Genomic DNA, 21,054 nt, shown 5'->3' with positions numbered 1-21,054 from the left:
TAGTCCATGAGTTATTCTATCAGGTGGGACATGTAGTCCTACGGGAAGAATGCCAAAATAATTACCGCTAGACCGAAAGATAAAATGTAACGGGTGTTTTTGTCAGGTGTAGCTTCTATGTTTAACTAAGGACCGCGTACCTTAAATAAGATAAATTGCAATGTGTATTAATTAGCGTAATGTACAATGTCAAAATTGTTTTTAATGTAAAATAGTATGAGCGTTATTTAATAAGTACAGAGTGCAGGTGACGCTGACCAATTTACCATAAGAGAAGATCATCTTTAGTTTCAATAATATTGATAATTCATTGCATTTATATCTTGAATTTCGCGCGTTTGTCAGCGTTCACAGGTTGTAACAGCCTCTCAAGGTCTATATTTAACAGACCCGGTGGCCATACAAGGTCGTGGCTGTCCAGAGCAATCTGCAGAGTGGCAGCATTATTTTTGTTCCTGTCGGCTGCCTCATCCCCACCGCAGTGCCATTCTCACTCGCTTCTCATTTTTGGAGTCTTACAACTTTTCCTCCAACTTTGATTTTGGTAAGTGACAGTGTATTTACAACAGAGGCTAGCCCTGGCCCAGACAGAGAAAATGAAGTGTTAACTCAGCCAGTTATGTGGAACTTAACCTGTTGTGACTTACCATCACAACAGAACGGTTTATTGAACGAATTGCTTGTCATTTTAGTGTTGTCCAATAGACATACTGTACTTTAAACATATCTATATTGTCTGCCTATGTAGGGTACGACTTAAATGGTCTTATTATTGTCATCTTATCATATGTTATTTAATCAAAGAATTCCATTTAACGTAATTACATTCATTTCATTGAAAACAGAATGTGTATTTCAAACCATTTTGGGAAAGTAAACAAGCAAGAATAGCTCCTTTCAGCATTTGTTGTCAATTATGTTTTATTTTGTGCATTGACATTCAATGGGAATTTGAAGCTGTGAACGGAGAGAGAAAGGAGTTTCTTCGTCTGATCATAAAGCACACTCAGGATGTCGGGATCCTTAAAAGTACAAAAGGAGCAGGAGAAACGGGACCTCGAGACGCACTTTGAGAGCAGCTATCATCACAGCTCCTTGTCATCTGTTAGCAGCCATTCTTACGCTGCTTATGTGAGCAGCCATGGGTAAGAGGACAGAGGGGACGTGTGACCCCCGTGCTCATGCTGCCCTGAAGAATGGCTCCTGTGACGCAACCCCTTACAAGTGCTGCTATAACCCCCTTTTTTAACACAATGCCCCCTGCTTTTCTAAAGAGGTCTTCTGTATAACCTATTGATGTTTATCTGCCTTCTCCTAAAAAAAGGTGTGCAATGATTTATTTGAAGCTGGTTGGCTTAGTTATAAGGGTTAGAAGAACTCTTTACTTGACTTTACTGGAAATAGTTTTTAACCTGCTGGTAGAAAAATGGGTTGTCGTTGATGTGCTCCGTTGTAGAAGTACTTCCAGGTTTCTTTCAGACCTGTGTTTTTTTACTTTGTTTGTATGTTTAGAGTATTTAGAAACCTTATTATAGGGGAACGGTTGTGCTGTTTAGGACAGCTTGACTCACAGGTGGCAGGACGAAATTGAGCCTCTGTGAGAATGAGCCAAAGTTATTAATGGTTGTAAAAAGTTTATTTATAGTCGTTGAAACTTGAAATCACATTAGTTGGGCTGGACTGTAACTGTACATACATAAATCTGGGGTTGGAATACTGAGGAAAGTGTCTGCAAATCCTCATATTTGTGAAGTCTCCGATGGTTGTTATTTGTACAGAAGGGGCCAGTGGCCAGTCGTCTGAAGCTTGTCATTTTTTTTATAGTTTCGTAGTGATTTGATTTGAACATTATGTTATGATTATGATTATTATTATGTTATCCCAACAATATTTGTTGAATTATAGTGAATATGTGTATTCTGACACGGTATGCTGTAATCTCTTCATTTTCACTTATTGTTTCGTCAGCTCTTCTGTATTACTGTATTTATTAGGAAACAAATCCTCAGAAGGACTGGAAGCTGCTGTATTCCAATGATATTTTGCAATCTTGTAGGAGATCAAATGATCATACTGGTATTTAAATTGAGAGCCCTGTTTTATCTTTAAACCTGAATAAGCCCATAATACTGTTGGCAGAAGTGAATGAGTGTCCGGATCAGTTGCATATGATTGGGTTTATCTTCCGATGATGTGTTTTTAAGAATGTTTCCCAACCGGTCATGATTTTTTTACCAAACACATTAATAAAAAAATCAAAACAAGGGACAATTATTGAAATGGATATTTATATAGTATAATAGGCTAGATTTCTGCAATTAAAATATGGTTAAGTGATGGTATAAGTGATGTGCAGACAACAACAAGCAAATCTAAAACTTTCATATTCTAATATGCTGCTGCTTTTCTCTTTTACAATAAGATTGAAAAAAAATGCTTAATATTGAGTCTCTCTGCAAATATGTACTGGCCACTAACACACTAAGACTCTGTTTAATCCTATTCTGTTAAAGGGATAGTTTACCCAAAAATGAAAACTCTGTCATCATTTACTCACCCTTGAGTTTTTGAATTTGTATAAATTTCTTGGTTTTGATGAATACAAAGAAAGATATTGAAAGAATGCTTAAAACCTAACATATCTTTGACCCTATTGACTACCATGGTATATAAGAAAATCACTTTTTTTGCTTTGTTGAACAAAAGTAAGATATTTTGATGCAGACATTTTTCCTACTATAGTAGTCAATGAGGTCCAAGAACTGTTTGGTTACAAGAATTCGTCCATATTTTTCTCTGTGTTCAACCATACAAATAAATTTTATCCAGGTTTGGAACAAGAGAGTCAGTTTATCGTGACAGAATTTGCCCTTTTAGTTTTTGACCTGACTCTTGTTGTTTAGGGTCAACACATCAACTAAGAAGAAAGAGAAGAAAATAAGTGCAGTCTCCAAAAAAGACAAGCGAGCTCATCTGGCAGTGGACAAAGAAAACGGGGTCATTGGATACGTTATACCGGTCTTTAGAACCAGGTGATTGCACACGTTAGTTGGACCACATCCCATAGTGTGAAAGGGAAGTATGTAAAACTGATACACAAGACTTTATATCAGCACTGCACTATTTCTTGATTTCTGATTTTTTTAATGTTGTGATGCTTATCATGGTTATATATAAGATATGCCAAATTGCATGGGGAGTTTTTAGGCAAGTTTTGTACTTATTAATTCAATCTTGATGTTCAGTCATTTAGCCACCCAAGAGCTGATGGAGAGCCAGGAGGAGGTGAAGGAAGAGGGTGTGGGGTATGTTGTCATGAGAAACCTGTTCTCCAGGGATACCGACTTCAAGATGAGGGTTCATAAGAAGACCAGGGAGACCAGTATGAGAGAGTCTGCCGATCGCATGACTCTGAGCAGAAAGGTTAGATCTAGTACATTTAAGATGTTTTCGTGACTTCAGATCTTCTGGGTCTTCTAATGGGATTGTTCACCTGGAAAGGCTCACCTTAAATCATCTTGACATTTAAAATGTTGAGGATATGAAAGCTGTGTCCCAATTCGAAGGCTTATATGGTTGCGGACATAAAATGAGGAATTGGTCTTTAAACGGTGCACCCTCAGAAGTCCACGAAGCCAACTGAAATGAGACACCTTAGCCTTGCGGGGGATTTCCTAATTCTCCTGGTGACAGCAGCGAGACACTTTTTGAAACAATATCGGAGCCAGAAAACGTTTATTTTATTTTAGAGAACATGACACGCGTATATGTAGATTCAAACTACATTAAATGAAAGCTGACTTATTTTACCATGTGTCAGTCAACTTTATTTTCAAATAAAACCAGTATTATTCTCATATAGTACTTTTTTTATTCAAGATCCACGAGAAAGATGAATTCCAGAAGAAGATGAATGTAGACAGTTTGACTCACCCACCGGAGTTCATTGTGAAACCACGTGGCCAGACCGTGTGGGAGGGAAAGAGTGTGACCCTGCACTGCACCGTGGCTGGATGGCCCAAACCCCGTGTGGCCTGGTTAGAAACCACATAGAAAATGTTATTATTAAAACTACTTAGGTTACACTAAAATAATTTGGTTACACTTTATTTTAATAGTCCAGTTAAGACACCATACTCGAGGTATGTGTCACTATAAGTAACTTTGCAATTACATGTCAACTAACTAACTCATTATTCCATAGCAAGTATTTGCAGACAGTCTTAAAACTCTACTGACTGAAGTTTATTATAATTTGTAAATTAAGTGGTCTATCAAAATTAAGTGTTACACCATACGTTTGGATACATTTAATGTAGAGCGATAAGATTGATGTTGATTGTAAACTCTGCCTAACTATTGCCTAATTGTTCTTTCAGGTACAAAAACAATGTTGTTATCGATGCAAAAGCTCACTCTGAGAAATACGTCACAGAGAGCCAATACAACATGCATTCTCTGGAAATCAAGAAGTAAAGAAAGTTTTAATTAATTGTATTATTTAAATTTATTATGTGTTTTGTGCAACGTGTCTTAGTTACAGTGTTCCTTATTTTATTATATAAAATGTGCTAAATTCATTCTTCATTAATATCACCATCCTGAAGTGTTGCTTAAATAATATAATTAGATCATATGAAGAGTTTGGTTCCAAAATGACATAACTTCAGTTTGGTATGTTGCTACAGCGGTATGTTTTGATTAAAGCCACAATAACAAATAAATACAGCTAACCAACACAAATAAACACAATAAAAACCTGATAACATCATAAAAGAACATGATTTTTGAAAAAATTAGAAAATGGAGTTCTCTCATTTTGGAACCAAACTCTTCATATATAATGTAATGTAATATAATATAATATATTATTTTTTGTATGTTTATTCTTGTGGATTACAGCTGTAATTTCAATGACACTGCTGAGTATCGGATCTCTGCTCTCAATGTGAAGGGAGAAAGTTCTGCTTTTGCCTCTGTCATTATCAAAAGTGAGTATACATACATTTATCAGTCTGAATAATAACATTGACTAGTATTTGCATTGCCCTGAATGATCAACAGTTGTTGTCTTGTCATATTTTAATTACGTTTGTGTTATAAGTTAATGAAGGTCATAATTAAATGTCATACCTTTATGTTTACTCTAACAAGAAGTGTCTAATCTACATCTTTCTATTAAATTTACACCTTATCATAGTTCAAAGCCTTTTTTAAAACCCATCTTTTTTCATTGGCTTTTAATGCATGTGGTAATTGGTAAAACCTGTTTTACCAGAGTATTTTCTGTTTGTTTTTATTGATTGTAGAAATGTTATGTTTTCATATGTTTATATATATATTTTTTATTTTTCTCTCTTTTTATTCTTATGCTATGACAATTGTTGGTTGGCTTGGGCTATGCTTAAAATGTGCTTTATATATAAATTACTTGAACTTGACTTGAACTTGAATTTAAGAGCTGTGTTAAGTGTTCATTAAAGGCCACTGCAGCACCTTAATTCTAGATTGTCTTTCCATTTGCTCTCTGCAAAGGCTTATTAACCGTAGTTTTACCTAGAATACTTCAAATTGAATGAATAACCTTTCATGTAGCACAACTCATTTGTTTGTCAAATCCTTTGCTTCCATTCTTAAGGGTTCAAGGATGAAAAGGAGGTGATTGAAAGGCCTCGTAAGTTTCACATACCATAGAATTATCTAGCAACATGAACTAATACTCTTATACAGCGCAAAACTGTTGGACTTGTTTTTCTTTGAGCTGTTTCTGTTCATGTTCTCTTTAGATGGTTTCAGTCCTGAGTATGGAGTCACCTTTCTCACTACCATCATTGACAAGTTTGCCGTTTCATTTGGACGCGAGGGAGAGACTATGAGTTTGGGCTGTACTGTCATTGTCTACCCCAATGTCAAACGCTACCAGCCAGAAATCGTGTGGTCCAGAAATGGTGGGTCCTGTATGAGCTCACTGTTTCACTGTTCATCCTCTGTCATTGTGTTGGAGATCTAATAGGAGATCTAAGGCTCTAATAAATAATAAGTAGTCTAGCAGTCTTTGATGGTGACTTCACTTATTCATCAGGTGTCGCCTTGTCACCTTCTAAGTGGGTAACCATGCATTGGAGTGGAGAGCGGGCAACTTTGACTCTTGTGCACCTCAACAAAGAAGATGAGGGTCTCTACACCCTGCGTGTCAACACCAAGTCAGGCTTCGACTCCCACTCTTGCTATGTTTTTGTTAGAGGTCAGTCCTACTGTATATTTTGCCACATCTGCTGTAAAGAATGTACCGTGACAAAAATGTGCACGTTGCCTGATCTGAAAACCTGAAGAGCACATTAGCTTTTGAAAGTCTTCTTTAAAAAATGTAATGTTTTAATTTAATGTCAGTTGCCCAATAATTGGGAAATGTGTACTGCATCTTTAAGAAGCAAGTTGCCACGTGTATTTGGTTTCACTCTGAGAATGCTGCTTCTATTTTTGGTTGACGGCACCAAAAGCAGTCAGTGGGGAGGACATGTTATGTTCCTTAAAATATCTCGGAGTGTACTTAAAAAAACCTTTAAAACCGTTAAAAAAGAAACCTAGTACCACCTGGAAATTAGTCTTGTTGTTAGCTTACAAATAAGGTGTTTATTAAAGACTTGTGTTAAAAAGCTCTCATATCTTTTATGGGGCTTTCAAGATATACAAATCATCAGAATATATGTTTCCTTGTTCTTACCTGAATAAAGAAACACAACTGAGGATATTATATGAGTATTATGTTCACTAAGCGTAGGCGTTGTCTTGTATCTTACCGTCCCACACTTAGATATGACAGTAGGTAGAAATGTGTGTATGTGTGTATCAGATGCTGATGTGGAGGAGGAGGGGGTCCCTGTTGCTCCTCTTGATGTGCGTTGCTATGACGCTAATAAAGATTATGTGGTCGTCACCTGGAAGCAGCCAGCGGTGGAGGGCAGCAGTTCCATCATGGGCTATTACATTGACAGGTGAGTCATATGGAATTTTAAGGCTCATCACCAATAGGATCTTAAAGGCCAGGTCAATGTTCCTCAATGAAGTATGTCTTTACAGGTGTGAGGTTGGCACTCATCACTGGGCCCAGTGTAATGACACTCCAGTCAAATACGCCCGCTTTCCTGTCACCGGGCTTATTGAGGGTCGCTCTTACACATTTAGAGTGCGAGCCTTTAATACAGCAGGCGTGAGCCGGCCGTCCCGTCCCTCTGACCCCGTAGCTGCAGTGGACCCTGCAGATCGTGCTCGTCTCAGAGGTAAGTGAGTTAATGTCTACCATTATTTATTCATCCTCATGTCTTTCAAATTCTTTCTGTGGAACACAAAAGATGATCATCTGAGAAATGTCTAAGTTGCTTTGTGTTCATGTATTGTTAGTCAATGGGGATCCATGTTGTTTGGTTACCAAAGTTCTTCAAAATATATTTTTTCGAGTTCTGCAGAAGAAAACAAAGTCAAGCAGGTTTGGAATGACATGAAGGGGAGTAAATGATGACAGAATGTTCAGTCTTGGGTAAACTATCTCTTTAAGTTAATTTGGATGTATACATTATGTTTTGTTTGTCACAGCCGGTCCCTCTGCTCCATGGACTGGAATGATCAAATTTACCGAGGAAGACCCTACAGGTAAAATATTCGTACAAACTTTTAATTTAAGACACTATAAAGACAAATTGATGTGATGTTAAAAAGTTAAATGAAAAATTTTGATTTTGGAAAGTTAAATTCTACACTGAAACTGGGTGGGACTTCATTTAATTGATATTATGAAAAAAAATTGCTCGATTTTTATTAACAATTATAAAGCTCACATTTAATGAGAATGAATGAATGAAGGCAAGTAGGGTCCATTTTAATTTCATGCTTCTGTACTGTATACTAGTCATAAATAAAAATAATATCCAACATGACCTTGCCGTCAGAGTGATTGTAAATTCTCTGCTTTATTTTCCTTGTCTCTTTCAGTTGGGGTAGTCCCTGGTCCAACCTCTGACCTGGCTGTCACTGAAGCTACCAAAAGTTACGTGGTGTTGAGCTGGAAGCCCCCTGTGCAGAGAGGCCATGAGGGTGTCATGTATTATGTGGAGAAGGTGAGGAAAAAAGAACAATAAACCATTTTCTTATGAGCTTTTTACCTTGTATGAGAGTATAACCCCTCTGTTTACATTACAAATCATTTTTCAGTGTTTGGTGGACACTGACACATGGCAGAGGGTAAACCCCGGGATGCCAGTGAAATCTCCCCGCTATGCCCTCTTTGACCTTGCTGAGGGTAAATCCTACAGCTTCCGTGTTCGCAGCTGCAACTCTGCTGGTGTTGGGGAGCCGTCGGAAGAAACTGGGGCGACCACCGTGGGAGACAGATTGGGTATTAGCTCTTGACACAAAAATAGAAAATAGGTTACTGAAACATGTTTAGTATTGCATAATAGAGAGTGTTTCAGTAGTTCTTGATATAAGGGCTTATATTAATTCTGTTGCAATGTATTAAGCCTCAAAATTATTATTTACATAATTTTATAATGTTTTCTTTTACGTTTACTGTATTAATATTCTGTACGCTGTTTGTTTTGCTTTCAGACCTGCCGTCTATTCCAGGTCCTATCGTTCCCATCAGAAGCACTGACAGTTCTGTGGTTGTGACCTGGGGGGCATCCAAAGAGGTGAAGAATCTGGTGGGTTATTATATTGAGGTTAGCGCCAATGGCAGCGGTGTTTGGGTTCCCTGCAACAACAAGCCCGTCAAAGGCACAAGGTATGCCCACCAGAAAACTGAAGTGTTTATGTTCGGTATTACGTGGTGAATTTAAGTCAAAGCTTGTCTTGAAAGCTGTCAATCTCTTTTGGTTGCAGGTTTGAATGCCACGGGCTGAACGGTGGAGACAAATGTGTGTTTAGGGTGAAGGCTGTGAACGCTGCTGGATACAGTCAAAGCACTGCGGATTCTGAGGTCTGCATTGTGCAGGCAGCAATTGGTGAGTATTCTTGCAGCTGTCAGTACAACTGTGAAATCTAAACTGAGTTTCACAGCACTTCACACTATTGGGGTGTAACTCACGTTTGACGCAACTGACTACAGTTTTTGGTTTGTAGCTTGAAGTGTTGCTGACGACTTAGAATTTTTAAGGTGTCATATGACAGTGCTTAAACGAATACTATAGTTTGTTTTAGATGTTATGCAAAGTTTATACACGATTTACGGTTAAAAAACGCTGTATTTTGCAATACTTTGTATGTTTGTATCTTCTCTTTGCCTCGACTCTCTGAAACAAACAGGTTATTTACAAAGCTCTTCGCTCTCAGAGCCATTGAGAGAGAGATTCCTGCCAACGGAAGTCCATAACGCTGGAGCATCATGTTATTCATGGAGCCTTCAGATAGTTCCTTGGAGTTATGTTTTCTCTTTAAATGCTTTATTTCTTTCATTTTTATATTCATGAAATGGCTTTCGTCTTTAAATGGGTTAGAAGTTTACCTCAGTTGGTCTGTTTAGTCGCAGCTCCATGCGTAACTGGTAACTACCGGGAACTATTGCGAGCCTGTGTCACAGGATTCATGGAGCCTTCATGTAGAAGTTATGTTTTCTCTTTAAATGCTTTATTTCTTTCATTTTTATATTCAAAAAATAGCTTTCGTCTTTAAATGGGTTAGAAGTTTACCTCAGTTGGTCTGTTTAGTTGCAGCTCCATGAGTTACTTGTAACTTCTGGGAACTATTGAAAGTCTTGAAAGAATTGTTCCATTGAAGTCAACGTAGAAGATGCGACTCTCTCTCAATGGCTCTGATTGCTCTGAAAAGCGAGGTGTGCTATGATTGGCCAGTTATCCAGTGCGTAGTAATTGGTCGAACACTGCAAGCGTGTGTCGGACATGTAACGCCTCTTACCACTTTTGGAACATCAGCACACCAAAGACACAGAAAAACACGTATTCGCGCCATATGACCCCTTTAAATAACTTATAGCTTCACATGCATACAATTTCATAGACGCCAACTCTGGTCTAGGGAATGCTTATACAGTGTACATTTACACATAAAGTGGTTCTTTCCTCGTTTGTACGCTTACTCACAAGATGTTCCTGTAGCTTTTGGAGAAAGAACAGTTTTTTATCTGTGATTTCCAACATAATTTCCCCTACCAGCACAAAATCATCTGTGATTCTCTTTTGTTGTACAATAGCGTCTGTCCTTAAATCACTATTATGCAGTACCACTCATACTTTGCATATCTCCCAGATGCAAAAACAAAACCGAGCTTGCATGCAGCATGAACATCATTAAATCCATTCCTGCTGTTGCATGCCCGCAGTCCTTACTCATTTCCTTCCGTAAGAAACACTGAGGAAATCCTGTGTGGCACAGACACCTAGATAATCAAAGCAAAGCAGTCACAGTAGAATTCAAATTACACATTGACACATAGAACAGTGCGTTTTTGTGTGTCGTCATACAGGTGTGCCTGTGCTGTATGTCTGTTTTTGTGAATGATGGCAGGGTGCGCAAGCAAGGGCATAAGCAGGGTGGGGAAGAGAAGGTCATCCTGCATCCTGCATGAGTTTTGAAGAGCACAGTGAGTACAGTAGGCCTGTTCAGACTGGGACAGATCTATGTGTATCATTATATACTTAGAATGTCAAGTACAGTCAAGTTAATATCACAAAATCCTGGGTTGTACTTTACTCCAAAAAAATTATTTAACTGTCTAAGTCCATTCTAAGACCCATGAAATGTTTTGAATTGTGACATAATTCTCACAACAGTTAAGCACATTTCCCCCTAAATGATCAATACCGTAATGAGAATACATTGTATATAAATTCACAATACTGTATGTATTCGATATGGTAAGAGTACTCAGTATCTTTCTTTTCTGGACAGACATACCTTATAATAATTTTCAGTTACACTTTATATGTAAATATTTAAATACAGTGATAATAATTAACTAAAAGTACTTAGGCTACTATAGAGTTTAGGGATTACTATAGAGTTATGGTTTAGTTACATGTAATTATGCAACATTTATAGTAAATACTATAGGAATGACATGTGTAACAAGGGCACTGTAAAATCGTGTTACAAATTTTTCAAAACTTACTATTGTCATCAACTTTCTATTAAAAACATGACTTTGTGAAGATGGTGCATGTTACTCTGTATAACCTGCATGCTTACTGACTTATTAACTGATTATGTGCGGAGTTTGTAGATTTTGTGCAGTATGAAGTGTTGCCCTCTTCTTCATTTTGAGTCATTTTCCAGACGCTTTTATCCAAAGCGACTTACAGAGAGTTCAGGTAGCAATAAAGCCATATGTCATAAAGGAGCAATAATACAATAGGTGCTAATACCAAGTTACCAGGTTCATCAAAAAAATACCTGAAAAATACCTGTTGAGAGAATGTCAGTATTTGTCATTTGTCTGTCAAGTATTCACAGAAGAGATGGATTTTAAGTAGTTTTTTGAATGTTGTAAGAGATGTGGTTGACCGGAATGAGTTAGGAAGAATGTTCCACCAGGAAGGAGTTGTGAAGGGGAATGAGCGGGAAAGGGATTTACTGCCCTTTGAGAAGGCAATACAAGATGCCGCTGGTTTGCTGAACACAGGGTTCTTGATGGGGTGTAGGTGTGTAGGAGCTGTGAAAGTAGGCCGGTGCAGATCCAGTGATAGTCCTGTAGGCAAAAATTATTGACTTGAATCTTATACGGATTACAGAATACGGAAATGTTCTTAAAAAAAACACTTAAAACATTTGTCACATTTTATATTCATATGCTGATCACATTCTATGAAGACATACAGGCAGCCCATCTCTAGAAGACAAAATGTATCGATAATGATGTGATGCAAGGCTAAACTAAACTTATTCCTGCTGCAGCCACCTCGAGCGCTCCCACCGGTGTCACCCTGCTGGAGAGTGTTCGTGACTACATGGTGCTGGGCTGGACCGCTCCTGCTAACAACGGAGGAGCAGATATCAGAGGTTACTATCTGGACTACAGGACAGTTAAAGATGGAGTCACAAGCAAGTGGAATGAGCTCAACAACAAGGCAGTCACTGACACATCTTATAAGGCAGGTCTTTGCGTCTAAATGTTGGATTTGTGGCAGATTTATGAAGTTTTCATTGATAAGTTCAAGTACATTTGATCGAAATGAGCAATTATAATATGCAAAAGACTGAAATAATAAATTACTCTTATTCCTTCTTTCTTCTTGGCTTAGGTGACGGACTTGAAAGAAAACACTTTCTATCAGTTCCAGGTGCGTGCAGTTCAACCAGAGTGGTGTTGGTGAAGCTTCCACACCTGGTGTCCCCTTGGAATGCAAGGAATGGACTGTTGCTGTTCCAGGTACACCACATCATCAGCATGTAAATCATACAATGAGATTTTAATGTTAGATATAGTTTTAAACTAAATAATCACGATGTAACCAGTGTTTTGCATCTTTGTGCTCATATTTCACTTTTTTTGTGAAACCCAGGTCCTCCTCAGGGCCTGCGTGTCCTCGAGGTGCGTAAGAACTCATTGGTGCTTCTGTGGGAACCACCAACGTTCAACGGCCGCAGTCCTGTAACTGGGTATTATGTGGACTTTAAAGAGGAGGATGGCAGATGGAGATGTGTCCAAGAGAGGTCCACAAAAGAGACTTTTATGAAGGTGATGACTTTTCATAAAGTTTTAAATGCTTCTAAATATGAATTTTGTCAATGTTGTGAGGCACACAAGTTTAAAGATATTATTAAGGCTAACACATTCATTCTTAACAACAAATAACTTTAATGAAGCAACTTTTAGGAAACATGTCTTGTTGAGGAATTTAGGTGGTATTCAAAAGAACACAAAGGGGCCATCACGCAGTGGTCTTTATTTATGCGTTTTCTCTATTTATTAAAGGTGACTGGTCTTCAAGAGGGTGTTTCCTACAGGTTGCGTGTTCACGCTAAAAATCTGGCAGGTGTCGGTGGACCCTCAGAGTCAACTGATGCTGTTTTGGCTCAGACTCGAACTGGTGAGTCTATGGACACGTAGACATCTGCGTTTTTTAACTACCTTTTGTTTTTCATTTTACTACACATGTTGGCTTTTCCTCAGGAACCAATGAGATTGTTGTGGATGTGGATGATGACGGTGTGATCTCTCTGAACTTTGAGTGCTCCGACCTTAAAGAAAGCTCTCAGTTTATGTGGTCTAAAAATTATAAGGCCTTCACCGACACTTCTCGTCTTACCATTGAGACTGTCGGGGGCAAGTGAGTTGGTTTAGCATAATCTAAGACACTCTTCTACAAGTCAATGACAATCTTCACTTTTCGCAAATGTCCTCATACTTCAAAATACTTCGATCAAACTAGTCATTTTCCTTCTGCAGGTCAAGAGCCATCTTCAATGATCCATCAGTGGAGGACCTGGGCATTTACTCTTGTGTGGTAACAAACACTGAAGGTTTCTCGGCCAGCTACGAGCTAACTGAGGAAGGCGAGTCACTTTTATTTCTGGCTGATATTCCATCCCGTTACATTTTGTCAAATGACGTCCAAGCATAAACACAAGCATCTCAAAGTCATTTCCTTAAGCCGTGCTACTATTTGTTTTTCCTCCGCAAACCATAAACAAACAATGCTACACAATTGAAATGAATCACAAATCAAAGGCTTTTTGATCATATTGTTTTCTCTCTGTAGGACTTAAGCGTTTGTTGGAGATCAGCCATGACAACAAGTTCCCCAGTAAGTAGGATTACTGTACTACAAATACACCTTAAAGGGACAGTTCACCCAAAAATCTAAATTCTCTCATCATTTACTCATCCTTTGAGTTGTATAAATGTCTTTGTTCTGATGATCACAGCGAAAGATATTTGGAGGAATGCTTGTATCCAGACAGTTCTTGTACCCCATTGACTACCTTATTAGGACACATAGCTTTGTATATTTATTTCTGTTATTTTGAAGAATGTAGGAAAGCATGGGGCACTTTTGACTACCATTGTAGTCAATGGGGTCCAAGAACTGTTTGCCAAATATCTTTCTCTTATACAGAACATTATACAGGAACAACTGGAGAGTGAGTAATTCATGACAGAATTTTTTTGGGGTGAACTGCTCCTTTAAAAACATCCAGCAGTTCCAAACGGTCAGTGTGTACTCCGTGTATCCTGTCTTATGTCTCTTAACAAACATGTATCACTCAGTATGTAGTTGTAAATTAACTGTTTGCAATATTCTGCAGTAATTCCCTTCAAAACTGAAATGTCCATTGAGCTTCAGGAGAAAGGACGTGTGCGTTTCTGGGCCCAAGTTGGCAAGTTCACTTCTAACTGCCAAGTGGAGAATGTTTTCAATGATAATATCATCTCTCAAGGAAAGGTACAGCATATCAAAACATTATCTCCCGTTACATTCACGAACATTGTTGCTTATGACAGAACGTTGGAAACATGCAGCATGTTTTTCATAATACTTTTTAGAAGTACACGATGAACTTTGACAAGAGCACTGGGATCATTGAATTGTTCATGGACTCATTGGAAGTTACTGATGAAGGAACCTTCACGTTCAACCTCGTTGATGGCAAAGCAACCGGTCGCACCAGCTTAGTCCTTATCGGAGAAGGCAAGTCGGATGAGTTGGCTTTGCTCAATTTGACAATTTTATTTGAAATTCATTACTCTACAGTCGAATGATAAAATCAATATCACTAGAAATAAATATAACGTAACATTACAGGCAAATAAACTCGTAATGTGTCTGTCATGAGTATGTTCCTCATCAAATATCTTTATTGCTGCAATAATGCGTCAGGATCATCAGTTTAACAAATTACTTTCTGCGAACCAATATTCATTGATAACATATTTGAAAAAGTACCAGAACTGTGTTTGCTTTAAAATTGGTATCTTCACTCATTAATTAATTAATTCAATAGATTATTAAAGAGTAGTATTAAACATTACACAAATAACACACAACTGTTAAAAAACTATTAAAATAGTTATTTTAAAATACTTCTGTACAAGAACGATCTGTCAGAGCTATGTATGAGGATGTACTTTAGAGGGCAGTAGAGTGCCATTTATAACTAAAAATGAACCTACAAGACTGTATTACATTTTCTAGCTCCATGGCCAAGCAGCACTCAAAAAATGCTGAATTCTTTACGCTTTCATAATTTCTTTGCATTTTGCTAATGATGTTTTTCAGAGTTTGCAGAACTTCAAAAGAAGTCTGAGTTTGAGAGAGCAGAGTGGGTCAGAAGGCAAGGTACCCTGAACAATGTTCCCAAAGTCCTTTCAGTTTAAAATCGCAATTTAAGTTATTCAAAGTTGTCTTAAACAATTCTCCCACACACAGGTCCTCATTTCGTTGAGTATCTCAGTTTCGAGGTCACCCCGGAGTGTGACGTGCATCTGAAGTGCAAGGTCAGGATTTGGGCGTCAATAACGGGGACATGAAATCGTATTTCATTTCTTCGGGTTGAATAGATACTTGTAAAAACCCCTCAGTCATTTTCCTCACATTTCCTGCTACAGGTTGGAAACATCAAACCTGCCACCGAGATTGCCTGGTTTAAGGACGGAATTGAGATTGAAGAGGATGATGAGGATGCGAAGAAGATCGGAAAATCTGCTGAGGATTTGATCTTTGACATTGGCAAGGTCAGACAGTGGTTGGGCGGGCCTAATATTATTTTGAATACGGGGTTCGAGCAGTACGCTATAAGCTTTGCTATGCTAAAGGCCACTTTCCTCTCTGACACACGGACCCATAAATGATGAGATTTTCGCATGGCACAGGGGATTGTTTCAACAATCTTAAAAAATGGTGCTTCAAAAGGTTATAAAGTGCCATGAAAGAACCTTGTGGTTCCTCAAGAACCTTTAACATCTGTAGAGCCTTTCTGTTTCACATAAGGTTCTTTGGTTAAACAATGTTCTTTAGATGATAAAAAAGTTAAAAAAGAGCAGGTTCTTTAAAGGACTTTCGGCTGAATGCTTCTTTGTGGAACCATTCTTCTATTCTTCTATGGCATCACTTTGAAGAACCTTTTAAGCACCTTTATTTTTAAGAGTGTAATATCAGATATATGAGAAGATTTAAAGAGATAAAGGCACAGGTGTTTACGTTGTTAAGTTTAGTTTTTTTTTTATTTCAAGAGCTGTGATTCAAAATAATAGAATTCTACATAGAATCAATATTGGTTAAGTATTCTATTCCATAGTGAAAATAATTCATATGAATCTAAAGTTGAGAATGCCATTTCATGTTGACTTTAATGATAGATTCTGTATATTTTCTGTGTATCATGTTCCATCAATTGAACCAGTGAGATACATACAATTTTCAACATTTATGTCCATATATCATAAATATATGGTTATTCCGTGTGTGAACCTTGGTTAGAAAGGAAGCCACTTTCTGAAATCAATCAGACTTGGATGGTATTTCTTAAATTGTTATATCACGTCAAGTCTTACTTCCATTTTGGATTAGTTATTGGGAACAAAGATTAAAAACCATCTGAGTTTGGCTGAATTCAACTACCAATAAGGTGCCAGTCCAGACGGACTGAGAGAGATGGAGTTAGTGCATGCCGCAATGGAGAGGCAAATCCCATGCCACTCCTGTAGTGTGTGCCGCCATTAACTGCAATGTTTGTTTAATTCACAGCTTGTTATTAAGAGCGAAAAAGAAAAAGAGAAAGAAGGGAAAATGAAACCCGCCACCGAAGAAATCCCAAGCAAGCCAAAAGTCTGAAGTTCTTATAAGTTGGCATCACTGTCAATGTGTTGTTTTTATGTGATGGTGCTGTCTTTTTCTCTCGTACTCTGTTGGCCTGCAGCATCCTCCGCAGGAGAAAAGCTTGTCTTTTCGGTCTTTCCTGTTTCGTTTATTTAAATGTCTTTTGGTGTTGTTTTGATTTTGATTGATAAATCCGTGCCGCCATCTGTATCTTACTGTTTTAACATTCCTCGACAGATTTCAAAGAAAGATGCAGGAATATATGAAGTCAAACTGAAGGACGAAAGAGGAAAAGACACGACTTTGCTGAATCTGACAGAAGCAGGTATGTATGAGGTGCTTTGTCAAGGGTTGGGCAGATTTCCCAATTGCCTCATGTTCAATTGATTATATCATATTATCTAATTTAATATTGTGTTATTATACAGTTATATAATATGTGACCCTGGATCACAAAACCAGTCTCAAGTAGCACGGGAAAATTTTTAGCAAGAGACAAAAATACATTGTATGGGTCAAAATGATCAATCTTTCTTTTATCCCAAAAATCATTAGGATATTACGTAAAGATCATGTTTCATGGAGATATTTTGTGCATTTCATACCTTAAATATATCAAAACTTTATTTTTGTGAGTGGATGGCCTGCCACAGGGCCCCTGATTAACAACTTTTCTCAATATTTAGATTTTTTGCACTCTCAGATTCCTGAGTTTTAAACAGACAGATATTGTCCTATTCTAACATCTCATATGCTTCTTTAGTCAGCTTCAGATTATGTAAAAATCTCAATTTCGAAACACAAATATTGTTTGAATTGGTATATTGAATGTTGAATCAGAATTTCTTTAATTGATATTTCAATGAATTCCACTTCCTGTCATTTAAAATTCTGTCACATAACTGAAGAATTCAATAAAATGACAAATACATAACATTTTTCAAAAGGGTTCACATAACATTATTTTCTTATACAATGAAATAATGATTAAATCCAGACTTGATAAGGTGATAATTGAAACATTAATAATATCGCAAAATCTTACATTCCCATCAGTAATTCATACACTTGCACTCACTGGCAATTCCTCCTCAACAGGTTATCAGGCAGTGCTGAACGAAGTGTTTAGAGTTATCGGTGAGTGTTCTGCAGTCAATCCCTCGCCACTCAACCTTATTGAACGTTACATGATACTCCATTAGGAACGAGCTTTCAAGCACTATCCACGCATGAGCTCGTCATGCAATTTTCATGTGACTTTTTTTCTCTGTTCTTATAGCCAACTCCTCAACTGAGCTCAAGGTTATGAGCACGGAGCATGGAATCATTCTGTACTCCTTTGTTGTGCACCACATTGAAGATCTCCGTGTTGGCTGGCTTAACAAGTACGCTTTTTATAGTTTATAACTGTATAGCACGACTGGATGCACTATGCACCGTTTTCATTAGTTTCATGTGACATCAGGTGTGATTGTAAAGTATTGATCTGTTCACCAGCTCTGGGGGCGGTGCTGATGTTTGTTTTATAATGGTTCATGTCAAACATATATTTTTTCCAAAGTCCAACATGTGTTTTCCCAGTATCACTTTTTGAACTCATGGGATCGTGGCCTTACCAATGCTTCTTGTGTGTTTCTGCCTGATACCAGAGAAACAAAGATCTCCCACTCAGAAAGAGTTCAAAGTGGAGTCACTGGAGAACAGCTGTGGCTTAAAATTAATGAGCCCACAGAGAAGGATAAGGGCAAATATGCTATTGATATCTTCGATGGCAAAGGCAGTGTCAAAAGGGTCCTTGACCTCTCAGGACAAGGTAAGGTTCAGGTGTTCCTAGTACACATTCATCCAGGACCTTGATGTCCTGGTATTTATTAATGTGAACTTTTTTTAATGTTTTTTTTGTTTTCAACAGTTTATTATTAAATATTATATAATCTTGTAAATGTATAATATTATTAAATTCATTCCTGTCCATTCTTTGTGTAGTATGGGAGGAGGCGTTTGAAGAATTCAAGAGGCTGAAGTAAGTCTCTACATACAGTATAAGAAATGGTTAAACTAATATGTTGTTGTTTTTGCTTAGAATAGTAACCATATAGTTCATATCGTGTTGTTGTCACACTTACATTGAAATAAACAACTCACGAGTGCGTCATAATGTGTTCGTGCTTCAGTATTTCCTGATATTGAAAAGTGAAGAAGCGTGTAGCCTTTCACCTATCCAGTTTCCAATACTATTTTAAGACCCAAGTAACGGTGTGTTTATCTCTCTTCCTTCCTCAGGGCGGCAGCCATAGCCGAGAGAAGTAAGTAATTGCCTTTCCTCTTATTTTTGTCTTCTGACCTTGTGTACAAATTCAGAAGCATCCCATGAACAAAAAAGCTATCTTCCCCGAAAGTTATCTTTGTTGAATTGTTATTCTGTTCGAGAGAGAAAATGTATATATCTCAACAAAATTCCAGACAGCTTGTTTAGAATGAAAGTTATTTCCTCTGAGAACAGATATTGATTTACTTAGTCATAGGAAACAGAACTTATTAAAGTTTTTATATCTGAAGTGTATTACTTTTATTTTCAATTTGTTTAAATTTGTGTGTCTATAGACCGTGCCCGTGTGGTGGGCGGCCTGCCAGATGTTGTGACCATTCAGGAGGGCAAGGTACCTAATATACAAGCAATATCCTTTTAATTGTACAGTGAGGTTTAAAATCCACACAAAAACTTCATCATAAAAAAATAATTTCATATTTTCTTGCATCCACTGAAACATTCTCAGATCTTTCTGGGAAAACAAGGATAATCAGGTTTTGCAAAATGTTTTTGAGTTTATGCCTGTTGGAATAAACAGCTTACTCGGAAGTTCTGAAGTAATAATTTTCTAGTTTTCTTCCCCAATGGTAATTTGTTTTAAATTCAATTCGGTACAAAAAAATGTTTTACTTGTGATCTCAGATTTTCTGGACCTCATTCCATGTTGTCTGTCCCATGCTTTAAGACCTCACATTTCTTTCCTACCTTATTCAGTCACTGAACCTTACTGGCAACGTATGGGGTGATCCTGTTCCTGAGGTCAGCTGGATAAAGAACGACAGGCAGCTGGTGGGTGATGAGCGCTATGCGCTGAAGTTCGAGCACGGCAAGTTTGCCAGCATCACCATCGCTGCTGTCAGCACAGGCGATTCTGGGAAATACGCCCTGCTGGTGAAGAACAAGTACGGCACAGAGGCAGGAGAGTTTACTGTCAGCGTCTACATCCCAGAGGACGAAGCGGTGAAGAAGGAGTAAAGATCGAGTTGATCAGTATATATTTCAATGCGTTTTTATTCAAAGCATGCCCAGACAGTATAATATTTTTCATATATGGGAAATCCATGTATCTTTCTTATCAAAAACCAAAAGCAAAAATTTGTGGAGTGCGTCTGTTAGGCCTGATTTTTATTGTAAGCCAGCAATTTACAATCCCAGGGTAAACTATGAGACAGGATAAACCAGGATTGTTAAAACAATACTAAGTATTTAGACCCTAAATACTAAGTACTTTATAGCAACTAAGGATACAGGCCTTTTACTGTGCTGGTTTTAATCACAATGGACCCAGAGGTAACAATAATACTTTGGAACAGTGATATTAACAAGTGAGATGGACATGATTTGAATTAAAAAGCTTTGAGTGTTGATTTATTTATAAACATAAACCGGAAGCAGTGCAAGCAAAAAAAAATGTACCTCTGCTGTTGTCTTGTTTTAATTAAACTTATGTGGTGTTAACCTACTGCTCTGATACAATGTATCATATGATATCATAAAAGTGACATCAAATTCTGCTTTAAAGGAAGATTACAAAACCTCAAAGTTGAAAATGAGGTCTGTAAAAATAGCTCAACTAGTTCATATCTGCATCATCGTGTTTTTAGTTTCATGTTTAATGCCTGCATGGCTTGATGCATTTGTGTCTTTAAATGTTGTAAACATTAAACATACCATTAGAAAGATGCAAGGCAGAAGACGCATGTGAGACCGATGCCACGCAAGACTGTTGTTGTGTTACGCAATTGTTTTGTGATGTGTTATCAGTTGACAAAGATGCTAATCTGAAAAAAACAATCGTCAGTGCTATGCAATAAAATGAAACCACTACAATTAAGAAAATGTGTTTACTTGAAAACCCGTCAAGCGTGGATCAGGTCAACTGAAACGTGTACTTGTTCTGTTTAATCAATAAATGAGATATAGTTCTTTAAGCCATTCAACATTACATGAGTAAATTGAGTAGTGGAACTGATA

At 37.6% G+C, this 21,054-nt stretch overlaps 1 protein-coding gene across 1 annotated transcript; it reads left to right on the top strand.

Moving 5' to 3' along the window:
• Positions 1-72: 72 nt before the first annotated feature.
• Positions 73-20,953, top strand: myom1a (myomesin 1a (skelemin)). The gene is given in 39 exon segments (XM_056744213.1): positions 73-544; positions 958-1,145; positions 2,904-3,032; positions 3,246-3,423; positions 3,880-4,037; positions 4,380-4,472; positions 4,903-4,991; positions 5,639-5,674; positions 5,787-5,948; positions 6,083-6,244; positions 6,854-6,995; positions 7,081-7,280; positions 7,594-7,650; positions 7,990-8,114; positions 8,209-8,392; positions 8,605-8,779; positions 8,878-8,999; positions 11,905-12,101; positions 12,252-12,302; positions 12,304-12,379; positions 12,513-12,688; positions 12,926-13,040; positions 13,124-13,280; positions 13,400-13,506; positions 13,713-13,757; positions 14,260-14,396; positions 14,498-14,642; positions 15,231-15,290; positions 15,381-15,448; positions 15,560-15,685; positions 16,698-16,778; positions 17,007-17,094; positions 17,868-17,906; positions 18,049-18,154; positions 18,419-18,582; positions 18,756-18,792; positions 19,053-19,075; positions 19,374-19,429; positions 19,795-20,953. Coding segments are annotated over 38 exon segments (4,461 nt in total). The 5' UTR covers positions 73-544; positions 958-1,011; the 3' UTR covers positions 20,056-20,953.
• The last annotated feature ends 101 nt before the right edge of the window (positions 20,954-21,054 follow it).

The sequence above is a fragment of the Triplophysa dalaica genome, chromosome 3 (assembly GCF_015846415.1).
Source record: "Triplophysa dalaica isolate WHDGS20190420 chromosome 3, ASM1584641v1, whole genome shotgun sequence".
NCBI lineage: Eukaryota > Metazoa > Chordata > Actinopteri > Cypriniformes > Nemacheilidae > Triplophysa > Triplophysa dalaica.
This window is presented reverse-complemented; position numbering and strand designations above follow the sequence as displayed.